The 24,273-nt window shown below is 41.5% G+C and overlaps 1 protein-coding gene across 4 annotated transcripts in view; it reads left to right on the plus strand.

Annotated features, from left to right (window-relative positions):
• LOC124043750 (collagen alpha-1(XVIII) chain-like) overlaps window positions 1–20,508 on the plus strand; it is a 190,766-nt gene extending 170,258 nt beyond the window's left edge. For all 4 annotated transcript variants that reach the window (XM_046362676.1, XM_046362673.1, XM_046362674.1 and 1 more), the window contains 16 exons: window positions 240–275; window positions 5,724–5,777; window positions 6,158–6,229; window positions 6,344–6,409; window positions 6,591–6,618; window positions 10,092–10,145; window positions 10,265–10,299; window positions 13,198–13,329; window positions 13,621–13,780; window positions 14,571–14,635; window positions 14,919–15,047; window positions 15,211–15,243; window positions 15,668–16,057; window positions 16,192–16,389; window positions 17,400–17,515; window positions 19,292–20,508. In XM_046362676.1, the coding sequence (XP_046218632.1) occupies window positions 240–275; window positions 5,724–5,777; window positions 6,158–6,229; window positions 6,344–6,409; window positions 6,591–6,618; window positions 10,092–10,145; window positions 10,265–10,299; window positions 13,198–13,329; window positions 13,621–13,780; window positions 14,571–14,635; window positions 14,919–15,047; window positions 15,211–15,243; window positions 15,668–16,057; window positions 16,192–16,389; window positions 17,400–17,515; window positions 19,292–19,505 (1,782 nt within the window). In that variant the 3' untranslated portion in view covers window positions 19,506–20,508. The remainder of the gene's footprint in view (window positions 1–239; window positions 276–5,723; window positions 5,778–6,157; window positions 6,230–6,343; window positions 6,410–6,590; window positions 6,619–10,091; window positions 10,146–10,264; window positions 10,300–13,197; window positions 13,330–13,620; window positions 13,781–14,570; window positions 14,636–14,918; window positions 15,048–15,210; window positions 15,244–15,667; window positions 16,058–16,191; window positions 16,390–17,399; window positions 17,516–19,291) is intronic.
• The last annotated feature ends 3,765 nt before the right edge of the window (window positions 20,509–24,273 follow it).

Raw genomic sequence — 24,273 nt, forward strand, 5'->3', positions numbered from 1 at the left:
ACCTCCAATCAGTTATCAGACTATGTGACGTAACCTCTGCTTCTCAGAGGTGAGACAATGGAGGTTGGTAAGATTAACACAGAGAATGCTGAATTCCTAAGACAACACAGAGGAAATTCTTGCATACAGTTGACAAGAAGAGTCACTTTGGGGGCTGCCCTACACTTCTGTCTGGCTCGGTCTTATCTGTGTGTTGTCCTCCGAGCCGAGTTAAAACACCAACTCTCCATCTTTTGTAGGGCGACAGAGGACCTGCCGGACCTGTCGGGCCCCCTGTAAGTACTTTTAGGCTCCTACTTGACGTTGCGGTTTGCCATTTGAAGCTGCCATAAATTAAAATGGCATGGTCATGGGCAGTGTTGGGATTATATATTACTCATTACATTTAAAGCTTTACTTTACGTTACTTTCCATACAAAGTAATATTGTGTTATATTACTTTGCGTTACTTTCATGAAAAAAATGGAAATCTCACAGTTCGTTTGACAGTCAGAGTGAGCCAGGTAAGCCACGAGCGCTCTAACATAGATAGGCTACTTACTAACTCAGGTTTTATCACAAATTTCGCCTTTCATTTGTGGTGCTGCTTTCAAGTGCTGTGCAATCATATGCTTAATTTAGCCATACAGTGCATTCGGAAAGTGTTCAGACCCCTTGACCTTTTCCACATTTTATTAAGTTACAGCCTTATTAGAAAATGTATTAAATATGTTTTTCCCTCATCAATCTACACACAATACCCCACAATAACAAAGAAAAAACAGGTTTAGACATTTTTGCAAATGTATAAAAAATACAAAACAGAATGACCTTATTTACATAAGTATTCAGACCCTTTGCTATGAGATTCGAAATTGAGTTCAGGTGCATCCTGTTTCCATTTATCATCCTTGAGCTGTTTATACAACTTGTTTGGAATTCACCTGTGGTAAATTCAATTGATTGGTCATGATTTGAAAAAAGCCACAGTTGACAATGCATGTCAAGGTGATGAGGTCATGAGGTCGAAGAAATTATCTGTAGAGTTCAGAGACAGTATTGTGTTGAGGCACAGATCCGGGGAAAGGTACCAAAAAATGTCTGCAGCATTTAAGGTCCCCAAGAACACATTGTTCTCCATTATTCTTAAATGGAAGAAGTTTGGAACCACCAAGACTCTTCCTAGAGCTGTCCACCTGGCCAAACTGAGCAATCGTGGGAGAAGGGCCTTGGTCACAGGGAGGTGACCAAGAACCCGATGGTCACTCTGAAAGAGCTCCAGAGTTCCTCTGTGGAGATGGGAGAACCTTCCAGAATGACAACCATCTCTGCAGCACTCCACCAATCAGGCCTTCATGGTAGAGTGGCCAGACGGAAGCCACTCCTTAGTAAAAGGCACATGACAGCCCACTTGGAGTTTGCCAAAATGCACCTAAAGACTCTCAGACCATGAGAAAAAACATTCTCTGGTCTGGTGAAACCAAGATTGAACTATTTGGCCTGAATGCCAAGAGCCATGTCTGGAGGAAACCTGGCACCATCCCTACAGTGAAGCATGGTGGTGGCAGCATCATGCTGTGGGGATGTTTTTCAGTGGCAGGAACTGGGAGACTAGTCAGAATCAAGGGAATGATGATCACAGCAAAGTACAGAGAGATCCTTGATCAAAACCTGCTCCAGAGCACTCAGGACCTCCAGACTGGGGCGAAGGTTCACCTTCCCACAAGACAATGACCCTAATCACACAGCCAAGAAAACGCAGGAGTGGCTTCCGGTCAAGTCTCTACATGTCCATGAGTGGCCCAGCCAGAGCCCAGACTTGAACCTGATCAAACGTATCTAGAGAGACCTGAAAATTGCTGTGCAGCGACGCTCCCCAACCAACCTGACAGAGCTTGGGAGGATCTGCAGAGGAGAATGGGATAAACTCCCCAAATACAGGTGTGCCAAGCTTGTGGTGTCATATCCAAGAAGACTCCAGGCTGTAATCACTCCCAAAGCTGCTTCAACAAAGTACCAAGTAATGGGTCTGAATACTTATGTTAATGTTATGTTTAAGTTTTCTATTTTTGATACATTTGCAAACATTTCTAAAAACCCGTTTTGCTTTGTCATTATGGAGTATTGTGTGTAGATTGATGAGGATTAAAACAATTTAATCAATTTTAGAATAAGGCTGTAAAAAAAGTTGAGGGTTCTGAATACTTTACAAAAGCATTGTACATTTTTTTTTATTTTATTTTACCTTTATTTAACCAGGCAAGTCAGTTAAGAACAAATTCTTATTTTCAATGACGGCCTAGGAACAGTGGGTTAACTGCCTGTTCAGGGGCAGAATGACAGATTTGTACCTTGTCAGCTCGGGGGTTTGAACTCGCAACCTTCCGGTTACTAGTCCAAAGCTCTAACCACTAGGCTACCCTGCCGCCCCTTACATACTGTAAGCCAGACAGATGTCCTATATTTTCATAACAAATCTTTCTCTCGAGCCACCAGTTTTGGTTATAGACCCATAGAAATGTATAAAGAGCACACTTGGTACTAGACTGGAAGGCCTCTTTGGGCTTCAGAGGTGAGAGGGTGCACCCTCTACACATTTTTATGGAGGCAGCTGTCATGACATTTCTCCCAAACAGCCTTTTTCCACTTTCTTGAGAAATATGGAGAGATATGTTTCTGAAAGTTAGTTGACAAAGTAGCTATAATAATATTACCCAATTTGAAAAGTAACGCAATACTTTAATCCATTACTCATAAAAGTAATATGATTACACAAAGTTACTTTTGTGAGGCGTTACCCCCAACACTGGTCACAAGCAACAGCAGGGTCAGAGATGTTGTCAAGAGAGAGTGTGAGGCAAGTGGCTGCACTTGTCAGCACCAACACAGATCCTGTTAAGCATCTGCACATGTGCATGACAGTTCACTTCTTTCTTCTGCAATGTGACAACAAATGCTGTCCAGTGCACCCTCACTTCACGCAGTCTTTGTTTGTGTCAGAACTGCCATGTACAGTGCCTTGCAAAAGTGTTCATACCCCTTGGATTTCTACACATTTTATTGTGTTACAAAGTGGGATTAAAATGCATTTTGTCAACAATCTGCTCAAAATACTCTTTCAAAGTGGAAGATTTGTTTTACATTTGTTAAAGATAGCTAGAAATTAAATAACTAGAATATAGTCACTGCATAAGTATTCAGCTCCCTGAGTCAATACATATTAGAAACAACTTTGAGCGATTACAGCTTTGAGTATTCTTGGGTAAGTCTCCAATCTTTCGTACAGTGGTTGCTCAACTAAAAGTTTTTGAGATTAAGCTCCGGGATTTAGAGGTAATTTGTGGTTTAGTACAGTACCCTGCGTCACCTCTAATTTGCTCCAGACCAGCGCAAGTGGGAGTTAGAGCACTGATTATGCTTTTGGGTCCTACTGTGTCTCTAACTGACAATGCATGGGCGACATAAACCTAAATAGAAACTGATAATTGTGCACGACTTCAGTATTACTTATTATTTTATTTTGTTAGGATTATTATGCTCTTACTGTGGTACTGTAGGCCACTCTCGACCAGTCACGTTGTACAGTGCCTGAGTGGCACAATGGTCTAAGACACTGCATAGCAGTGCATGCTGTGTTCCTACAGATGCTTGTTCAGTACATGTGTGAGACTGGGAGACCCATGAGATGACTGTAGGTTTTTGGTTTCTCTCCCTCTAAAAACAGAAATAAATAATTCTAAATAACAAACTGGCATTATTTACAAATTCTTATCAATGACTCACGCCATGTTCAAGAATGGCTTTTTTCTCACTCATTTTACATTATTTGAAAACTAAATCATCTCAAAAATATATATATTTTTAAACAAAGTGATTTATTCATTTAGAATTATGTAAAAGCCTGTTGGATATTCTCACAGATATATTATTAACCCTGATATTATCAGGGCAATATATAATGGTCATGGCTTCCAAATTGTGCACAATGGGATTGCCTTGCAGTTCTCCAGCTGTATCCACTGAAAGCGCGTGAGGTTCAAGGAGGGGGAGGGGGCACAGAATGGGCCACAGAGCCGCGCACAGAAGACCTACCTAGCCCATGGTGAAGGAAGGGGGAAGGGGGATGGACCCTCCAACTATTTCAGCACCGTTTTGCGCTGCTCTGAGACAAGCATGGGGACTTGTCTTGATAAATCAATGAGATTTTTATTTTCACTGAATCTCCGTTTGGGTATTGGTTAGACTAGAATTAGAAAATTGGGGTGTAGAAATGTTTTGTTCTTAGTGTAACCTTTATTTAGCTAGGCAAGTCAGTTAAGAACAAATTCTTATTTACAAGGACAGCCTACTTCTTCCTCCCCATCACGAAATTGAACCCCCGGTCTCCCTCTTGCCCGCACAACAGAAGGATTCTTTAGCTAAATAGCCCAGTACTGAACTCCCGACCGTCACATTGTACAGCGCTATATTTTCCGTTCCATCCTTTTCTTGGAATAGAAACCATAATATTAATCAAATGAATGAAGCAAAATTTCATAATCAATCCCAGACAGCAGATTTTTAAGCAGATTTAAGTCAGATCTGTAACTTGGCGACTCAGGAACATTCACTGTCTTCTTGGTAAGCAACTCCAGTGTGAATTTTGCCTTTTGTTGTAGGTTATTATCCTGCTGAACGGTTAATTCCACTCCTAGTGTCTGGTGTAAAGCAGACTGAAGCAGGTTTTCCTCTAGGATTTTGCCTGTGCGTAGCTGCCTTCTGTTTCTTTTTATCCTGAAAAACTCGTTGCCGATATCAAGAATGCCCATACATACCAAAAGCTTGAAGATAAGGTGGCAGTTACTCAGTAATGTGTTGTTAGATTTGCCCGAAACATATGGTTTTGCATTTTGGCCAAAAAGTTGATTCCTTTGATGTTTTTTTTTCAGTATTACTTTAGTGCCATGTTTCATACAAGATGCAACTTTTGGTATATTTGTATTCTGTATATTTGTATTCTTTTCACTCTGTCATGTAATTCATTATTTTGAAGTCACTACAATGTTGTTGATCTGTCCTCAGTTTTCTCCCAACACAGCCGTTAATCTCTTTTAAAATCACCAATGGTCTCACGGAAACATTCCTGAGTTTTTTAAATACTGTCTTGCAGCTCAGTTCACAAGGATGACTGCATCTTTGATGCATAATCCACGGCATAATAATTAACTTGCCCATGTTAAATGATATTCACTGTCTGATTTGTTATCGTTACCCATCTAATAATCACTGTCCTTCTTTGAGGCTTTCGAAAAGCTCCCTGGTCTTTATAGTTGAATTCAATACAACACTGATGTACCTTAGAAATCAGGGACATAGAAGAGGGTTAGTCGTTCAAAAATCATGTCTACCCCTATTATTTCAGACAGAGTGAGTCCATGTAATTTATGTGATTTATTAAGCCACATTTTTACTACTCAACTAATTTAGGCTTGCCTGAGCAAAGGGGCTGAAAACTTCTAAGGACTATAATAGTTATCACATTTTTTATTTTTTACAACTGAGTATTTTGAGCAGATTGTTGACAAAAAAGTAGCATTAAATACATTTAAATCCCGCTTTGTAACACAATTAAATGTGAAGAAATCCTAGGGGTATGAATGCTTATGCAAGTCACTGTATTTCATTGACCCCTCTCAAAAATCATTTTAGAGTGAATGTGTTTTGTGTTTGGTTCTCATATGATTGATGTATTGTTGTTTGTACAGGGGCAGTATGGTTCTCCTGGGATAAAGGGTGAATTTGGAATGCCCGGAAGACCTGTAAGTACTCGAGCTGTATTTAGAACTTTACAATTACAGTAGGTGCTCAGTAGCGTGACACAAAAAGGTAACATTTGTCTTTTAGTGGCCAAAATGCTGTGTAGGTCGAGTGCATTCTAGTTTCTTTGGTATCGATGGTGTAATTTCTTAAAAGTGGTACAAATGTTTCCTTGACTTGAACAGGGGTGGAATGATTGAATGTTGTTACATAACATCTATTGCCAGTTTGTGTGTAATTATGCACAAGTTAGGAAAGTATCCATATGGAATGCTGCTACTACTATTACTACTAGTAGTAGTAGTAGTAGTATTTATCTCTAGTGAATGCTACTTGCGTAAGGCCTTCATAGTATCTAACTATCTATGTCTGTTTCCTACAGGGTCGTCCTGGTGTGAACGGATACAAGGGTGAAAAAGGAGAGCCATCCACAGGAGCTGGATTTAGCTACCCAGTAAGTGTGACACGTGCTTATAATAATGTACTGTGCCTGTTTACGATACAATGGAAGTGCACTGTCTTTTATATGCGATTCAACTGAAAGTAACTTAATGTCTTCTGTTTTCAGGGTGTCCCAGGCCCACCCGGGCCGCCCGGACCACCCGGACCAGCTGTGCCCGTAGACCGCTTCAATGTGAGTTTATCAGAATCCTTATACCCAAAAACAGGGTTGTGTTTATTCATCACCAAATGGAATAACACAGACTGAAAGAGGGAGGGTCAATATTGACTTGTCCAATATTGGAAACAGGATATCATGTTTGTGTGCAAAATACTGGAAAATGTTTAAATGTGCCATTTCCTATTTATTGCAGGGTTATGACGCCTCAAGGAATTATCCAGGTATGCTGACAATGATTTGTTGTTTTTACATCAAACGTTATACCTAGCGATGAAACCTCTCGAAGGTTGACTTTTTCCTCTTTTTGTTACATTACAGCCTTATTCTAAAATTGATTAAATATTCTTTCCCCTCGTCAATCAACACACAATACCCGTAATGACAAAGCTCAAACAGGTTTTTAGACATTTATGCAAATATAAACTGAAATATCACATTTACATAAGTATTCAGACCCTTTACTCAGTACTTTGTAGAAGCACCTTTGGCAGCTATTGCAGCCTTGACTTCTCTGCAGATCCTCTCAAGCTCTGTCAGGTTGGATTGGAAGCGTCGCTGAACAGCTATTTTCAGATCTCTCCAGAGATGCTCGATCGGGTTCAAGTCCAGGCTCTGGCTGGGCCACTCAAGGACATTTAGAGACTTGCCCCCGAAGACACTTGTGTGTTGTCTTAGCTGTGTGCTTAGGGTCGTTGTCCTGTTGTAAGGTGGACCTTTGCCCCCAGTCTGGAGGTCCTGAACGCTCTAGAGCAGGATTTGATCAAGGATCTCTCTGTACTTTGCTCTGTTCAGCTTTCCCTCGATCCTGTCTCCCAGTCCATGTCGCTGAAAAACATCCCCACAGCATGATGCTGCCACCACCATGCATCACCGTAGGGATGGTGCCAGGTTTCCTGCAGATGTGACTCTTGGCATTCAGGCCAAATAGTTCAATCTTGGTTTCACCAGAACAGAGAATGTTTTTTCTCATGGTCTTAAAGTCCTTTAGGTGCCTTTTGGCAAACTCCAAGTGGGCTGTCATGTGCCTTTTACAGAGGAGTGGCTCCCGTCTGGCCACTGTACCATAAAGGCCTGATTGTTGGAGTGCTGCAGAGATGGTTGTCCTTCTGGAAGGTTCTCCCATCTCCACAGAGGAACTCTGGAGCTCTTTCAGAGTGACCATCGGGTTCTTGGTCACCTCCCTGTGACCGAGGCCCTTTTCCCCTGATTGCTCAGTTTGGCCGGGTGGCCAGCTCTCGGAAAGAGTCTTGGTGGTTCCAAACTTCTTCCATTTAGAAATTATGGAGGCCACTGTTACATAAAGAGAGACACAAGAACACAGCATGGCATCAACACATGAAAACACAACATGGAAGCAACACAACATGGCAGCAGCACAAAGGGAAAGAAGGTAGAGGCAACAATACATTACGCGACACAACCGCAACTGTCAGTAAGAGTGTACATGATTGAGTCTTTGAATGAAGAGGGTTTTTTGCAGCTCATTCCAGTCGTTAGCTGCAGCGAACTGAAAAGAGGAGCGACACAGGGATCAAATCAAATTTTATTGGTCACATACACATGTTCAGCAGATGTTATTGCGAGTGCAATGAAATGCTTCAGCTTCTAGTTCCTGACAATGCAGCAATATCTGACAATTCCACAACGAATACCTAATACACACAAATCTAAGTAAAGGAATGGAATGAGAATATATAAATATATGGATGAGCAATGTCAGAGCGGCATAGGCTAAGATGCAATAGATAATATAGAATGCAGTATATTCATATGAGATGAGTAATGCAAGATATGTAAACATTATTAAAGTGGCATTATTAAAGTGACAAGTGTTCCATTTATTAAAGTGGCTAATTATTTAAATTACGTAGGCAGCAGCCTCCCTGTGTTAGTGATGGCTGTTTAGCAGTCTGATGGCCTTGAGATTGAAAAATAGCTTCTGTCTCGTTCGCAGCTTTGATGCACCTGTACTGTCCTCGAATTCTGGATGGGAGCAGGGTGAACAGGCAGTGGCTTGGTTGGTTCTTGTCCTTGATTATCTTTTTGGCCTTCCTGTGACGTCAGGTGCTGTAGGTGTCCTGGAAGGCAGATAGTTTTCCCCCGGTTATGCAGATCGTACCACCCTCTGGAGAGCCCTGCAGTTGTGGGCGATGCAGTTGCCGTACCAGGCATTGATACATTACGACAGGATGCTGTCAATTGTGCATCTGTAAAAGTTTGAGGGTTTTAGGTGACAAGCTAAATTTCTTCAGCCTCCTGAGGTTGAAGAGGTGCTGTTTCACCTTCTTCACCACACTGTCTGTGTGGGTGGACCATTTCAGTTTGTCAGTGATATGTACGCCGAGGAACTTAAAACGCTCCACTTTCTCCACTGTTGTCCCAGTGGACAGAGGGTTGCTCTCTCTTCTGTTTCCTGAAATTTACGATCATCTCCTTTGTTTTGTTGACGTTAAGTGAGAGGTTATTTTCCTGACCCCGCACTCCGAGAGCCCTCACCTCCTCCCTGTAGGCAGCCTCGTCATTGTTGGTAATCAAGCCTACTACTGTAGTGTTGTCTGCTAACTTGATGATTGAGTTGGAGGCCATGCAGTCATGGGTGAACGGGGAGTACAGGAGGGGGCTGAGCATGCACCCTTGAGTGGCCTCAGTGTTGAGAATCAGTGAAGTGGAGATGTCGTTTCCTACCTTCACCACCTGAGGGCGGCCCATCGGGAAGTCCAGGACCCAGTTGCACATGGCGGGGTTGAGACCCAGGGCCTCAAGCTGAATGATGAGCTTGGAGGGTACTATGGTGTTGAATGCTGAGCTGTAGTCAATGAACAGCATTCTTACATAGGTAATCCTCTTGTCCAGATGGGATAGGGCAGTGTGCAGTGTGATTGCAATTGCATCGTCTGTGGACCTATTGGTGCTGTAAGCAAATTGAAATGGGACTACGGTGACCGGTAAAGGTGGAGGTGATATGATCCTTGACTTTTTTCCTGGTGTGTGCTTTGGGGACCGTTTCAAAAGAATGTGACTGGCAGAACGGGTGTTGTATGTGGAGGTGAGGGCTGCAGTAGGTATCTCAGATAGGGGGGAGTGAGGCCTAAGAGGGTTTTATAAATGGGCATCAGCCAGTGGGTTTTGCAACGGGTATACAGAGATGACCTGTTTACAGAGGAGTATAGAGTGCAGTGATGTGTCCTATAAGGAGCATGGGTGGAAAATCTGATGTCCAAATGGTAAAGAACATCTAGCCGCTCGAAAGCACCCTTACCTGCTGATCGAAGAGTAGATTGAGAATTTAAACAATGTAATCAGTTTTAGAATATGGCTGTAACGTAACAAAAAAAGGATGAGGTCTGAATACTTTCCGAATGCACTGTACCTTAGCAGTCAACAAAATGAAGTTAGACAGTTTTGATTACTTAAAGGAGACAAACCGTTCCCCATCTACCTTCAATTTGATTCAGCTATTGAAGAAAGAGGGATTCATGATCAATCTACTGTCAAGAAATTAGGCTAAAGCTTTCATCAACAGCACCTTGATTTGGGAAATTAACTGAAACTGGAACAGCAAATACTGCAGTCAAGGTGTAATCCATTACAATAGTGATACAAATTATATTAATTTCCCATGGAAATGTTTCCATATTCATTTTCTACAATCTATATATATATTTTATTTTACATGTGCTCTGTTTTTTTGTAGTGACAAAAGGGGAGAAAGGTGATTTCGGAGCTCAAGGTCTCCCAGGAACGCCAGGTAGGACTTATGTCTCAATATAGCACACTAAGTACAGGGATAATAACAACTACTTCATTTTGTCTTTAGGCACAATTCAGCCTGAATGCTTATCGTGATATGTTGTCATTTTGTTACAGGTGTGGCCTCTAACTTCGACATTTTTACATTCAAGGTATGAAAGTTAATAGTACTACTGTTAGGATTGAAGATGGATAGAGAAGTTATTTGTGTCTCAATATATTCTGATACTCTGTTCCTATTCTTTTCCATGTACTATTCTGTACTTTTCCACAGTCTAGTTTAGAGCTGGGCAATATGGCCAGAATATCATATCACAGTATTTAAAACAAATTGGACAGTATGGCAATATTTGAATATGTTTTTGAATAATACAAGTTCAAAATTTGCTTTGAGTAGCACATGACCCTACGGTGGCAACACATACAGTTGAAGATTACATCGGAAGATTACATACTTAGGTTGGAGTCATTAAAACTAGTTTTTCAACCACTCCACAAATTTCTTGTTTACAAACTATAGTTTTAGCAAGTCGGTTACGACATCTACTTTGTGCATGACACAAGTCATTTTCCAACAATTCTTTACAGACAGATTATTTCACTTATAATTCACTGTATCACAATTCCAGTGGGTCTGAAGATTACATACGCTAAGTTGACTGTTGACTGTGACTTTTCTTTTCTGGAATATTCCAGAAAATGATGTCATGGCTTGAGAAGCTTCTGATCGGCTAATTGACATAATTTGAGTCAATTGGAGGTGTACCCGTGCATGTATTTCAAGACCTACCTTCAAACTCAGTGCCTCTTTGCTTGACATCATGGGAAGAAAATAAACTGTAGACCTCCACAAGTCTGGTTCATCCTTGGGAGCAATTTCCAAACGCCTGAAGGTACCACGCTCATCTGTACAAACAATAGTACGCAAGTATAAACACCACAGGATCACGCTGCTGTCATACCTCTCAGGAAGGAGACGCGTCTATTAGAGATGAACATACTTTGGTGCAAAAAGTGCCAATCATTCCCAGAACAACAGCAAAGGGCCTTGTGAAGATGCTGGAGGAAACGGGTACAAAAGTACCTATATCCACAGTAAAACAAGTCCTATATCGACATAACGTGAAAGGCCACTCAGCAAGGAAGAAGCCACTGCTCCAAATCCACCATGAAAAAGCCAGACTACGGTTTGCAACTTCACATGGGGACAAAGATTGTACTTTTTGGAGAAATGTCCTCTGGTCTGATGAAACAAAAATAGAACTGCTTGGCCATAATGACCATCGTTATGCTTGGTGGAAAAAGGGGGAGGCTTGCAAGCCGAAGATCACCATCCCAACCATGAAGCATGGGGGTGGCAGCATCATGTTATGGGGGTGCTTTGCTGCTGGAGGGACTGGTGCACTTCACAAAATAGATGGCATCACGAGGCAGGAAAATTATGTGGTTATATTGAAGCAACATTTCAAGACATCAGTCAGGATGTTAAAGCTTGGTCACAAATGGGTCTTTCAAATGGACAATGACCCCAAGCATACTTCCAAAGCTGTGGCAAAATGGCTTAAGGACAACAAGTCAAGGTATTGGAGTGGCCATCACAAAGCCCTGACCTCAATCCTATAGAACATTTGTGGGCAGAACTGAAAAAGCGTGCGTGAGCAAGGAGGCCTACAAACCTGACTCAGTTACACCATCTCTGTCAGGAGGAATGGGCCAAAATTCACCCAACTTATTGTTGGAAGCTTGTAGAAGGCTACCTGAAATGTTTGACCCAAGTTAAACAATTTAAAGGCAGTGACAACAAATACTAATTGAGTATGTAAACTTCTGGCCCACCGGAAATGTGATGCAATAAATAAAATATGAAATAAATCATTCTCTCTACTAATATTCTTACATTTCACATTCTTAAAATAAAGTGATGATCCTAACTAACCTAAAACAGGGAATTGTTACTGGGATTAGAGTCAGGAATTGTGAAAACCAGAGTTTAAATGTGTTTAGCTAAGGTGTATGTAAACTTCCGACTTCAACTGTACATTCTAAGTGATTTCAATGGGTCTTTCTTACAGTCAAAATTTTTATACTGTTCAATTCAACTTCAACCAGAAATAGACAGCATTTGCATCAATTTCTGCTTTCCCTGCACTCATTTGAGATCATTTCCACATTGCCACGTAGGGCTGCACATTTTGGGCAAACAATCTAGTCCTTATTTTTAACCAAATGTTGCAGTTGTGATTTAGAGCAAAATGCTTCGGTGAACTGTTGGAATAATGGAAATATAATGTTTATGCTAATTCTATAGTTATAATATAATAGTGGGCACTTTGAATACAATTTTGTTTGACATGACAATGAATGAAAATTCCAGGGAGGAGTTTGTGTGACAGGGTAGGACAGTGTTACTGTTTCCTAGGGGTCCCTATAATCTTTGGCTACATTGAATGTTTTCTCTTAGCTACTTCATGTAGCCAACATATTATTGCTTTGCTTCATTCCTATTTGATTTAGAAGATACTGTTTTACAAACAACATTCTGATTTAAGTCTATACCATCAATTGGTATTATCTGTTATTACCGCTAATTACGTTTGCTCTGACTCGGTACATTTATTAACTAGCTATTGATTAGCATTAGCGGCTAACAATTGGCAGCTAACAAGATTTAGGCTTAACGCAACAAACTTAACTTGCTAAGAAAAGACAAACTAGCTGTTTGCAGATGTAAGAAACACAAACGAATAGTGTAATTATAGAACACTCGTGGAATAATATGAAGAAGCAATGTGAAAACAGCATTGTTGTGATTAACATTAAATCTTGCTTGTTTGTAGGTGACCAAATACTTATTTTCCACCACAATTTGCAAATAAATTCATATATATTGTTATCCAATCAAACATTTGTCTTGATTTCATTTATCTCTGTGCATTTTGCCTTTTTATTTCTCTCACCATGATTTGGCGCAAAGAGCCCTTCATTGCCAGTCCTGATTCTTAAATGCTATTACCATATATAATGCTATAATAGCTGTTTTTTCTTTGCAGAATGACCTGAAAGGAGAGCACGGCGATGCAGGTGTGAAGGGGGAGAAAGGAGAGCCAAGTGGTGGCTATTATGACCCCCGTTTTGGAAGACAACAAGGCCCGCCAGGACCCCCTGGAAACCCAGGACTTATGGTAAGAACTTCAGAGGACATTGCATCATATATTAATCTGTTAGGAAGGTACTAGTCAACACACATCTCCTGGCATATGTTTGTCAAATGATAAAACGTTGATACTGTACAATTCAACAATCTAAATGTATAGATGCATATCATGCCTGTTTAAAGGAACTTGTCACAGCCTGAAATCAGTCATTAAGACTCCTAACGATATCTCTCAATTCTAGCTAACAACAATGGAAAGAGAGCCCAATGGGGTACAAACAAAGTTGAACTTTTTATTTTCCCTTTCATTTTTCATCAGGGTCCAAAGGGAGATTCCATCACGGGCCCCCCTGGTCCTCAGGGCCCACCAGGCTCCCCAGGGATTGGCTACGACGGTCGTCCAGGAAACCCAGGCCCACCAGGTCCTCCCGGGCCCACAGGGTCCCACTCACTACCAGGGGCCTACAGACCTACCCACCGTGAGTTTCCTGACCAGTGACAAACACAATGTCACAATACGTTATTCAATAGGGTATACACATAAAATACGTTGGCGGTGGAATGGAGTGAGGTACAGCACTAGCCTGTTCATAGATGGTAATGTTAAACATAAGTTTATTCATGAATATGTCTAGTGGCAATGCTCCGGCGGTGCTCCGTCTAAACGTCAATACATCTCTTTTACGGCACGTTTTTGGAAACATTTGGAACTTAACTTTCATATGAGCGAGAAATAATAAATAAATAAAATGTAAATGTTAAATTACTACACGCCTTTATAGGGCTAGGGTTCCCATATGGACATATTGTATTTCCATGTTACAGCGCTTGTCTACGGAAGACAAATGGGAGACCGAGGCAACCACCTGTGCTAATTACCTATCTAGCGTGCTCCAAACACCTGTGTACGGAAGAAAGACACCGGAAAAGTGTTGTTACTGAAAAATACTGTTAGCAGCATCTGTGTTAAAACCGGTGAAAACAGTGTACATACAATAAGTGTATATTTTGCATTGGTGAAATCATTTTGATGTGAAATTAAAGGGCTTAATGTTTTGAGAATCGATTCCCGTTTAGATGGAATATTTGGCTGCCAGAGCCAGCGTCACACTGAACATAACATATGGTTATTGGACATTTGACATTAACGAATAGCGATAGGCTTGCCTCCACTCCTTAACCTAATATTGGGATAGTACACAACGTGCTTGACACTCTGTAAGAAGCATCTATATTATTTTCATCATCCTATTTTTTTCTTCATCACAGCCATTAGTATTCCTGGCCCCCCCGGACCTGCTGGACCACCTGGAATACCTGGTCACACCTCAGGGGTAAGTGGTCATCTCAGGGTTCGACATATTCGAACTGGTTTAACCATTCTGTTAGATGGCTACCATGCCGAAACCACAGATTACTGTTTTCAGTTAAGTGGATTCAGTGGAGTGATTGCAAGGGACTTTGGAAAAAAGCAGATGCAAAGATTGTGAAGGTGTATTTTACATTGTTTTCTTTTTGTGGTTGAAAGTCATCATAACTACTAAGATTCACTGGTTGTTTTTCTGATTGATGCCTGCAATCTTGTATATGTACTATAATATGTATTGGTCTCCCCAGGTGACAGTTTTGAGGTCATACGACACCATGATTGCTACTGCAAGGCGCCAGTCGGAGGGCACGCTCATCTACATTGTCGACAAAACAGATCTCTACATCCGAGTCCGCAATGGATTCAGACAAATCATGGTGAAGTCATTAATTTTTCTTTCATGTGAGACGTGTTAGTAAGGTAGGAGCTGGAGTTGTGCACTTAACCAACTTTGAGTGTACATTAAAAGACCATAAACGTGAAAAAATGAACTATGCAAAAAAATGTATGCACTTTTTTCATATTCTTATTATATTCCAGCTCAGTGACTACAGTCCCTTCTACAGAGATCTGGTAAGTTGTATGAAAATGAGTAAATTAAACAAAGTCAATGTATGAACTTATTTAATAAATAGCTATTTGAGGAAACAGAGTCATAAAATCAAGGATGACTTGTCATCTCGAATGACCTGTGCTTAGAGTGTCCGCCCTGAGATTCGAAGGTTGGGGGTTTGAACTCTGGTCGAGTCATACCAAACACTCAAAAAATGGTACATGATGCCTCTCAGCTTGGCACTCAGCATTAAGGAGATGGATTGGGGGTGAGGCCCTGCGATAGGCTAGTCTCTTGTCCAGGGGGTGTACTTGCACATCAAGCTGCCTCATGCTACAGAATCAGGAGAAAGGCTCCTGCCTTATGGGCCATTTTGGCTCAGAAAAAGCTTACTTGTCCAAGGCTTGCTTATTTTACTTAATCACTGTTGCTCTTAATCTCCAGGACAACGAAGTAGCGGCAGTCCAGCCTCCCCCTGTCGTCAATTACCCCCAATCCCAGGACCACTCGGCCAACAATGGAGCTGAACAATTCTCCCAAGGCGGCGCTGCCACCCACCCCATCGTGCCTCCTCCTCGCCAGCCTATTGAGATATCCAGGCCCGCCCAACCCAACAATCGCGACCCCAGAGACCCCCCTCAGTATGATCACAGATACCCCTCTCAGACTGACCCTAGGTACCCCCCTCAGACAGATGGCCGTTACAGCCCTGTGCAGCCTGAGAACAGGTATCCCACCCAGCCAGAAAGACTATATCACATCACCCCCCAGAGACAACCTGTTCCTCCTCCAGTTCCCCAACCTGCCGGTCACGTCCACACATCAGGGCCAGGAGTGAGTATCTTATCATCATTTAATGTGCCTTCAGAGAAAGCATGTATCTATCAAATGGTCTCATCTAAATTGTGTGTGTAGACCTAAGCCAAGCTGTTTTTATAACTCAAATCTGGGGGGGGGGTTCTTCTCAGCTCCACCTGATCGCCCTGAACACTCCCCAAGTAGGCAACATTCGGGGCATTCGAGGGGCAGACTTCCTGTGTTTCCAGCAAGCTCGTGCAGTGGGCCTGAAGGGCACCTTCAGGGCTTTCTTGTCCTCCAAGCTCCAGGACCTCTACAGCATCGTTCGCAAGTCCGACAGAGACAGCCTCCCCATCTTAAACCTCAAGGTGTGTAAACATATACTAAAGAAAGCATGAGTCTAGACTTTGGGATCCTACTTCTGACACCAAATTGAAATTGAGTTTATTGAAGTAATCTATTCATGACCATTTCAGTAAATTCTAGAGATTATTTCAATAAAACACTGTTAAGAATCAGTCATGCGATGCTACCACAGGTTTTCATTTTATCCTTGAGTCTCATGGCCGTGGCTTGCTATATAAAGCAGGCAGACAGTCATTGAGGCATTCAGTTACTGTTCGATTGGACATTAGAATGGGTCAAATAAGTGACCTAGGCAACTTTGAGCGTTGTATGATCGTCAGTACCAGGCTCACCAGTTCCAGAATCTCAAACAGCCGGCCTCCTGGGCTTTTAACGCATGGTGCGACAAACAAACAAAAAAACATCCAGTCAGTGGCAGTCCTCTGGGCGAAAACAGCTTGTTGATGAGAAAGAGATCAAAGAATGGCAAGAATTGTGCAAGCTAACAAGCAGGCCACAAAAAGGCAAATAACAGCACAGGTCAACAATGGTGTGCAGAACGGCATCTTGGAATGCACAAGTCACCGTTTCTTGTCATGGATGGGCTGTCGCAGCAGACTACCACACCGGGTTCCACTCCTATCAGCTAAAACAAGAAGTGTCTACAGTGGGCACGCTATCACCAACACTGGACAATTGAGGAGTGAAAATACATTGCCTGGTCCGACGAATCCCAGTTCCTATTGCTTCATTCTGGTGGCTGAGTCAGGATTTGGCATAAGCAGCATGAGTCCACGGCCCCAACCTGTGAGGTGTCAATGGTACAGGCTGGTGGCGTAATGGTGTGGGGAATGTTTTCCTGGCACAAATTAGGTCCCTTGATACCAATTGAGCAACGTTTGAATGACACACCTTATAGAATCCATGCCCCTAAGAATTCAGGCTATTCTGGAGGCAAAGAGTGGTCCGACTTGGTACTAGATGGGTGTACCTAATAAACTCGCCACTGAGTGTATATTTTCTCTCCCTCTAGGACCATGTGCTATTTAATAGCTGGGAGTCATTGTTCAGTAAGACTGAGGGGAGGATGGAGGAAAATGCACCAATCTACTCCTTTGACGGCAGAGATATCCTCAAGGACAGTGCATGGTGAGTGTTGTTATCTCAGACACGGAACAACAAAATAGAAATTGTGTTTACAATGTGCGTCTGATGTATCAAAATCCTAGTTGCTGGTTAGCTAAGGTGAGTTGGTCAACTTAGTTACGTCATTGTCAAACTATTCTCAGTGAGTTAGAAAATTATGAAGAAGAAAATGGGACAAGCTTAAGTGTAGTTAAGTTTAAAGAGTTAAGGTGACTACGTCGATACTGTAGCAAGCTACGGACGTTTTTGACTTACATTTTTTTCTAAGCTAACATTGACAGCTCTGTGTATGTAAGCTAAAATACAAATAACTCGCTAGCTACTTAGCTAACAACATCTGTTTAGATGATACCAATTTTTAGCAGCTTACCAGCTAGATTGTAATAGCCACAACTAGCAGCTCAATAAGCTAGTCAGAGCAAAGATTGCTAGCAATACATATCTCCCCCAAGCCTCGAGCCTAAATTGTATCTCAAGAAAAGTGTATATAAACTCAGCAAAAAAAGAAACATCCCCTCACTGTCAACTGTGTTTATTTTCAGCAAACTTAACATGTGTAAATATATGTATGAACATAACAAGATTCAACAACTGAGACATAAACAGAGTAAGTTCCACAGACATGTGACTAACAGAAATGGAATGTGTCCCTGAACAAGGGGGAGTTCAAAATCAAAATTAACAGTCAGTATCTGGTGTGGCCATCAGCTGCATTAAGTACTGCAGTGCATCTCCGCCTCATGGACTGGACCAGATTTGCCAGTTCTTGCTGTGAGATGTTACCTCACTCTTCCACCAAGGCACCTGCAAGTTCCCAGACATTTCTGGGTGGAATGGCCCTCACCATCCGATCCGGGCTCTTCGCTGGCCATGGCAGAACACTGACATTCCTGTCTTGCAGGAAATCACGCACAGAACGAGCAGTATGGCTGGTGGCATTGTCATGCTGAAGGGTCATGTCAGTATGAGCCTGCAAGAAGGGTACCACATGAGGGAGGAGGATGTTTTCCCTGTAACGCACAGCTTTGAGATTGCCTGCAATGACAACAAGCTCAGTCTGATGATGCTGTGACACACCTCCACAGACCATGTTGGACCCTCCACCTCCACCTGCCGTCTTAGGCGTCTCACAGTATGGACATTGCAATTTATTGCCCTGGCCACATCTGCAGTCCTCATGCTTCCTTGCAGCATGTCTAAGGCACGTTCACGCAGATGAGCAGGGACCCCTGGCATCTTTCTTTTGGTGTTTTTCAGAGACAGTAGAAAGGCCTCTTTAGTGTCCTAAGTTTTCATAACTGTGACCTTAATTGACCTTAATTGCCTTAACGACTGTTCCGCAGGTGCATGTTCATTAATTGTTTATGGTTCATTGAACAAGCATGGGAAACAGTGTTTAAACCCTTTACAATAAAGATCTGTGAAGTTATTTCGATTTTTACGAATGATATTTATCTGAAAAAGGGACAATTCTATTTCTGCGTTTCTGTTTTTGCTGAGTTTATTATCACACTACTGTTTTCAAAATGGCAGTCTAATAGTGCAGTATCTTTCTTTTTATGGCAAATATTTACTTTCTTATTATTATAATGAATGTCCTCATAAACAAAATTGCTTGGTTATAAATTGTGGTAGTCTTTGTATGTATGATATGCCAGGCCAACAGTGAAGGCACTGTATTACAATTTTACTGTGAACTGGAATAGATTTCTCAAAATGTATCTAATAAAGGGATGTACCTAAGGTGATTAAAACATTTTCCGAATTGTTTCCCTTCAGGCCAGAGAAAATGGTCTGGCACGGCTCTACCATCGAGGGTCACCGCCAGACAGATAACTACTGCGAGACATGGAGGGCAGGAGACCGTGCCGTGACTGGCCTAGCGTCTTCACTGCAGACCGGCCAGCTCCTACAACAGTTGCCCAGTAGCTGCTCTAGCTCCTACATAGTGCTGTGTATCGAGAACAGCTATCTCTCTCATTCCAAAAAGTAAGAAAAAACCTGTCCCTGTTTCTTTGGTCCTAGTAAACGCAATACAATTATCCAAATAGGCTCATTCCTCCCTCCCGCGCCTCCAAAACATGACGTCCTACAAACTAGTTCTGCAGCTCTTGCCTGGCAGAGAAGCTCGCCATTGTCTTCTTCATCCCTTCCATAATGCCAAAGAGACGGGTCGAACATAGAGGTGTTTGCCCTTTTCTCGGGGCATTGGCACATATTTTCCAAGGGGTTGAACAAGAGAAGAGAAGCTAACTGCGGCAGCATTTTTAAAAATTGTATCCATTAGAAAATATATATTGTATATGATATCTGTGCTTTATTTTTATTTCTGTTTTTATCAATGTTACTTTTTAAACTGTCTTCAAATTTGGTGTATTCAATTAGCTATACATTTTCTATGTACCGTTTCCCACATTTTTGTTTTATTTTCATTTCATTTAAGGCTTGTGGTTTACTAAGGGGGCAACCTTTTTAAATAATATTTTAAAATTAAAGGAGAGAATAGTTATTTATTTTGAAATGAAGTTATGTGAGAGCATACGATATGATTTGGAAAAGTAACAACAAATGTAAAATGCCCTAACCCATATTGTAGTCAGCAGTCACAATATTTCATACATTTACACAGGCGAGGGCGAGTTTCATAACCTAATATGGAAAACTGTAAGTTGCAAGTATGAGTGTGTGGTTTTAGAAATGCATGTCAAAAGAGATTCCGAGTTGATATCTGCTCCCAAGATAATTGTTTTATAAAAATAAGTAAATAGCCTCCCGCAGTGGTCTAAGGCAGTGCTAGCTGTGCCACCACAGCTAGCAGAGAAGAGAAGCTAACTCCCGGTCGCAGCCGGTCGTAGCCTCCCGGCTGCGCCCGGGAGGCCCATGGGGCGGCGCACAGTTGGCCCAGCGTCGTCCGGGTTAGGGAGGGTTTGGCCGGCAGGGATATCCTTGTCTCATTGTGCACTAGCGACTCCTGTGGCGGGCCGGGCGCAGTGCACGCTGACCAGGTCGCTAGGTGTACGGTGTTTCCTCCGACACATTGGTGCGACTGGCTTCAGGGTTGGATGTGCATTGTGTCAAGAAAGTGTGGCTTGGTTGGGTTGTGTTTCGGAGGAAGCATGGCTCTCGACCTTCGCCTCTCCCGAGTCCGTACGGGAGTTGCAGCGATGAGACAAGACTGTAACTACTACCAATTGGATACCACGAAATTGGGGAGAAAAAAGGGGTAAAATAATTTTTACAAAATAAGTCAATAAAACTCAGATAAGATATGATGGATCTTAGAAAGAATATTGCTATAATGTTATTTACCAGGTCACAAATATGTTAAATGTGATTATAAATATGATTTCTTTAAATTCCATATAGAACTTTTCTGTTTACTTGACATTTCACTTTTGGTGAAGATAACTTATATATGTCCTCATCAAAATGTGCCACGTTTATATCTAAGACATAAGTTATAATGTCTGTAAAACAGAGGCTGAGAAACATTTGATGGAAGGTGTTAATCAAAAAAGAAAATCCAGTTCATAATAACCTAACATTGTGGTTTGAAAATGTTTTGAGTTAAATTGTGCGCTTTTTTTCTATTGAAGTGACTGCTGACTGTGATGGTTGAGGGAACCCAGATGCATTTTATTAAGACACTTTGTATTAGCCTCGTGTTGTTGAATTTCTGAGACTTTTATTTTGGCTATAGTGTTACTGTGGTCTTGACTGAACCAGTGTTTTTGTAACAAGTATGTGCTGTATCATTTCTCAGAGGCACTGAATAAATGTTATTTTTTCCCCCACCTACACATGGACATGCTGCTGCCATCATGTGGATAGAAATACAGCAGCTTCTTTTCTTATCCATGTTTGGTCAACTAGGCAAAATGTTAAAGGTCATCAAGGGACACAACTAATGATCCCTAACATGAATTGAGGTTTTAGATGGATTAATTCAATCTAATGGATTGAAGATTCCTCTGCTAATTCCTCATATAAAGGGATATCATATCAGGCAAGTTTTTCAAAGGTCATGTTAGTTCATTTACAGTGAATATCAGTGGTTTGTAATTTTTCAGTGTTCATATTTGGAATAAACTACAGTTTCTTCAAGAAAGTATTCACATCCCTTCAGTTTTTGGATTTTTTTGTCAGTGGCCTACACACAATACCCTATAATGTCAAAGTGGAATTATGTTCTTAGTCATTTTTACAAATGAATTAAAAATGAACCTGAAATGTCTTGAGTCAATAAGTATTCAACCCCTTTGTTATGGCAACCCTAAATTAGTTCAGGAGTAAACATTTGCTTAACAAGAGACATGAGTTGCAGGGACTCACTCTGTGTGCAATCATAGTGTTTAACATGATTTTTTTATGACTACCTCATCTCTGTGCCCCACACATACAATTATCTGTAAGTTCCCTCAAGTCGAGCAGTGAATTTCAAACACAGATTCAACCACAGTTGTCCAATGCCTTGCAAGAAAGGGCACCGATTTGTAGAAGTGTAAAAAATAAAAAGAGCATTCACTGAATATGCCTTTGAGCATATTTTTAGTTATTACATTGAACAAAAAATATAAACATAATATTCAACAATTTCTAAGATTTTAAAGTTACAGTTCATATGAGGAAATCAGTCAATAGAAACAAATTCATTAAGGCCTTATCTATAGATTCCACATGACTAGGCAGGGTGTGCAGCCATGGGTGGGCTTGCGAATGAGAATCAGAATGAGTTTCTCCACAAAAGGGCTTTATTACACAGAAATACAGCTGTCTAGGTGGCTGGTCTCAGACGATCCTGCAGGTGAAGAAGCCGGATGTGGAGGTCCTGGAGTGGCATTGTTACACGTTGTCTGTGCTTGTGAGGCTGGTTGGACGTACTGCCAAATTTTCTAAAATGACGTTTGAGGCAACTTATGGTAGAGAAATTAACATTCTGTTCTCTGGTGGACATTCCTGCAGTCAGCATGCCAATTGCATGCTCCCTCGAAGCTTTAAAAATCTGTGGCATTGTTTTGTGACAAAACTGGAATATTTGTTTTCCAGTATTTGTTTTCAAATCAAATTTTATTGGTCACATGCATGTGTTTAGCAGATGTTATTGCCGGGGGTAGAGAAATGCTTGTAATGCTTTGTCCCCAGCACAAGGTGCAACTGTGATGATCATGCTGTTTAATTAGCTTTTTGATATGCCACGCCTGTCAGATGGATTATCTTGCAAAGGAGAAATGATCACTAATAGGGATGTAAACAAATTTGTGCACAACATTTGAGAGAAATTGAACCTTTTTCTGGGATAGCTTATTTCAGCTCATGACATATGGGACCAACACTACATGTTGCGTTTATATATTTGTACAGTATAATTAATTATACATTGGATGGTGAGTTTCTTTGATGTCCTGTTTTGGTTGTTGCCTAGTAACAGTTTTGTTGAAAGTATTTTGTAGCCGCTACTTCTGAGGTGTGTGTATGCCAAAAGGACTGTGTTCGTGATTATTGATATTGTTCACTTTGCGTTAGTAATTATTCTGTTTTTGTTCCCAGGGGGATGGGGAAGGCACCCTGGGAGTGCTTATATGCAAGAGGCCTGCAGGCATACATAACCCGTAGTATTTACTGTCTATGCACACTAGGTAAGACATGGGTGGACCACCCCCTGTATTTTGGTTAGCACGCCAGGAGGTGCTAAAAGGTTAGGTAAATAGTGGGTGGGCAGATAAGGTAGGAGAGGGGATTCTTTAACTTTCTTTGCTTTGGTTCTGTCCAGCCCCTTTTCACCACATTACCGTGTTAAGGAAATAAATTCCCTGTAAACAGTAATATTCTCTGCCTCTGTCATCCTTACCCACACCTACAATCTCATACCTCTTTCACTCCACGGGGAGTTGAGTGTAGCAGGGTGTTGTGTTCCCTCCTCCAAGAGGCGTACGGAACATGTATCAATACACCAACTCACTACAAAGATACAGGCATCCTTCCGAACTCATTTGCCGGAGAGGAAGGAAACTGCTTAGGGATTTCAACCTGAGGCCAATGGTGACTTCAAAACAGCTTAATGGCTGTGATAGAAGAGAACTGAGGATGGATGAACAACATTTTAGTTAGTCCACAATAGTAATCGAATTGAGAGAATGGAAAGAAGGAAGCCTGTACAGAATACAACATTTCAAAAACATGCATCCTGTTTGCAATAAGGCATTAAAGTAAAACTGCAAAACAATGTGGCGAAGAAATGAATGTCCTGAATACAAAGTGTTATGTTTGGGGTAAACACATCACGGAGTACCACTCCTCATATTTTCAAGCATGGTGGTGACGGCATCATGTTATGGGGTATGCTAGGGAGGGAGTTTTTAAAACTTGTGGGCATGGGCAATCTCAAATGTCTTAATTATAGGCTCCCCTGACTTTCTCTGTCCTATTTATATGTTAGATATCAGTATTGACTGTCAGTAGGCCTAATAACCACATTCAACTACCAATTTACTGTTCTCTTCAGTTGGTGTAACCTACATAATTGTTCCATTTGTTTTGTTTACCTTCATTTGCTTCCTCTGTAAATGCAATCACGGCTGTTTGGTTGTTGCTGAGGATCATTACTAACAGTTGATCAAAAAAGTAATGTAATGTAGCAACCCCCATGCTCTCGTTGGCTGGCCCTCACTACATATCCGTCGCCAAACCCACTGGCTCCAGGTCATCTGTAAGTCTTTGCTAGGTAAAGCCCCGCCTTATCTCCGCTCACTGGTCACCATAGC

This window comes from Oncorhynchus gorbuscha, linkage group LG09, assembly GCF_021184085.1.
Source record: "Oncorhynchus gorbuscha isolate QuinsamMale2020 ecotype Even-year linkage group LG09, OgorEven_v1.0, whole genome shotgun sequence".
NCBI classification, from domain to species: domain Eukaryota; kingdom Metazoa; phylum Chordata; class Actinopteri; order Salmoniformes; family Salmonidae; genus Oncorhynchus; species Oncorhynchus gorbuscha.